The 1192-nt window shown below is 57.0% G+C and overlaps 1 protein-coding gene across 5 annotated transcripts in view; it reads right to left on the bottom strand.

Annotated features, from left to right (window-relative positions):
• Positions 1-1186, bottom strand: part of LOC119324694 — a 3691-nt gene extending 2505 nt beyond the window's left edge. For all 5 annotated transcript variants that reach the window (XR_005157087.1, XM_037598462.1, XM_037598464.1 and 2 more), the window contains exon 1: positions 31-1186. Coding sequence is in view for 4 of the 5 variants with exons in the window: in XM_037598462.1 (XP_037454359.1) it covers positions 31-1177 (1147 nt within the window). In the remaining variant the exon portion in view is untranslated. The remainder of the gene's footprint in view (positions 1-30) is intronic.
• Positions 1187-1192: the final 6 nt, after the last annotated feature.

The following is a 1192-nucleotide window of genomic DNA, read 5'->3' as shown; positions in this document are numbered from 1 at the left end:
TACGGGCAGAGTGTAATGGTGTGCTATTACCTGCAGTATAGACAGTTTCGAATGGATGAAGATGACGCCAGAAGCTGATCTTGGAAAGTCTCTTGAACTGCAATGACTCAAGCTGGACCATGAAGATGCCGGCATCTGCCATCAGGAACAACACATTATTGTCCTCAGCCAACCCTAGTAACAGTAGTATCAGGGGCACTACGCCCATCCCTTGTTTGAGGGGAAGTAGCTTATCCAGCTGAACAGTTCTTCTGAGCACCCATGAAACAGCAGCATCACAATCCTTCTTCCTGCTCCATATTTGGGCGTTGAAATCTGACAGAAAGAGGAAACCAAGACCACCGCCCTCGGCTCTCATAACTGAGAAGTGGCAATTGCTATTGGCACCGATGTCCACTGGCGCATGTATCACAGCTAGCCTCTGCATATCCAAATCAAACTCCAGGATGAGAGCTGATCTCTCAGAAAGCAGCCAGTAGAGGCAATTCCCAACCAGGACGCAGGCCATGCCCCTATAAACAATGGTGCGAAAGCTGTAAATAGAATTCTCAGGTGTGAGCGGTGTTGAGACAAGATTACCCCATTCCTTGGTCTCCGAGGAGTAAACGCAGGCGATCCCTGGTTTATGCTGTTCTTTGTGCGTGCCTATCAAGACGACTTGGAAGTGGCGGATGTCTCCGGCAGGCCGGAGCACTGCCCCTCTGACCCGGGTCGGCGCCGCCATGTAGAAGCTTGGGGGAACGGCAACGCTGTGCTGGTCGCCGTTGACAGGGTCCCACACCAGGGCCTGGTTGTGCTTCCCGAACAAGATGAGCACGAGGCCATGGCGGCAGTTGAGGAGCCTGTAGCGGTCGCCGTCGTCGAACTGCAAAGAGAAGCGCCCGACGGGGACACGGTTGGGGGGCTCCAGAGTTGGTACGAAGGAGATCCCGCGGGCAGGAATCACTTCCTCAAAGAAGAAGCCGAGGAGGGGAGGGTTGCGGCGGTGATGGCGGCGGAATCGGCGGAGGAATCGGGGGTCAGAGACGAGGCAACACCAGCGCTTGCAGACGAGCGAGGCGCGCGGGAGGGAGGAGGGCTGAGGGGGGAGGCGGAGGAGGATCTCGGACAGCAGATCTTCGTCGTCCAGCGGCGCCGCCGCCGCCGGCGAGCGGGAAGGGCGGCGGAAGCTGCTCATCTCGCCCTACTCACT

The sequence above is a fragment of the Triticum dicoccoides genome, chromosome 6B (assembly GCF_002162155.2).
Source record: "Triticum dicoccoides isolate Atlit2015 ecotype Zavitan chromosome 6B, WEW_v2.0, whole genome shotgun sequence".
NCBI lineage: Eukaryota > Viridiplantae > Streptophyta > Magnoliopsida > Poales > Poaceae > Triticum > Triticum dicoccoides.
The sequence above is the reverse complement of the archived record's forward strand: the minus strand, read 5'-3'. Positions and strand labels throughout refer to the sequence as shown.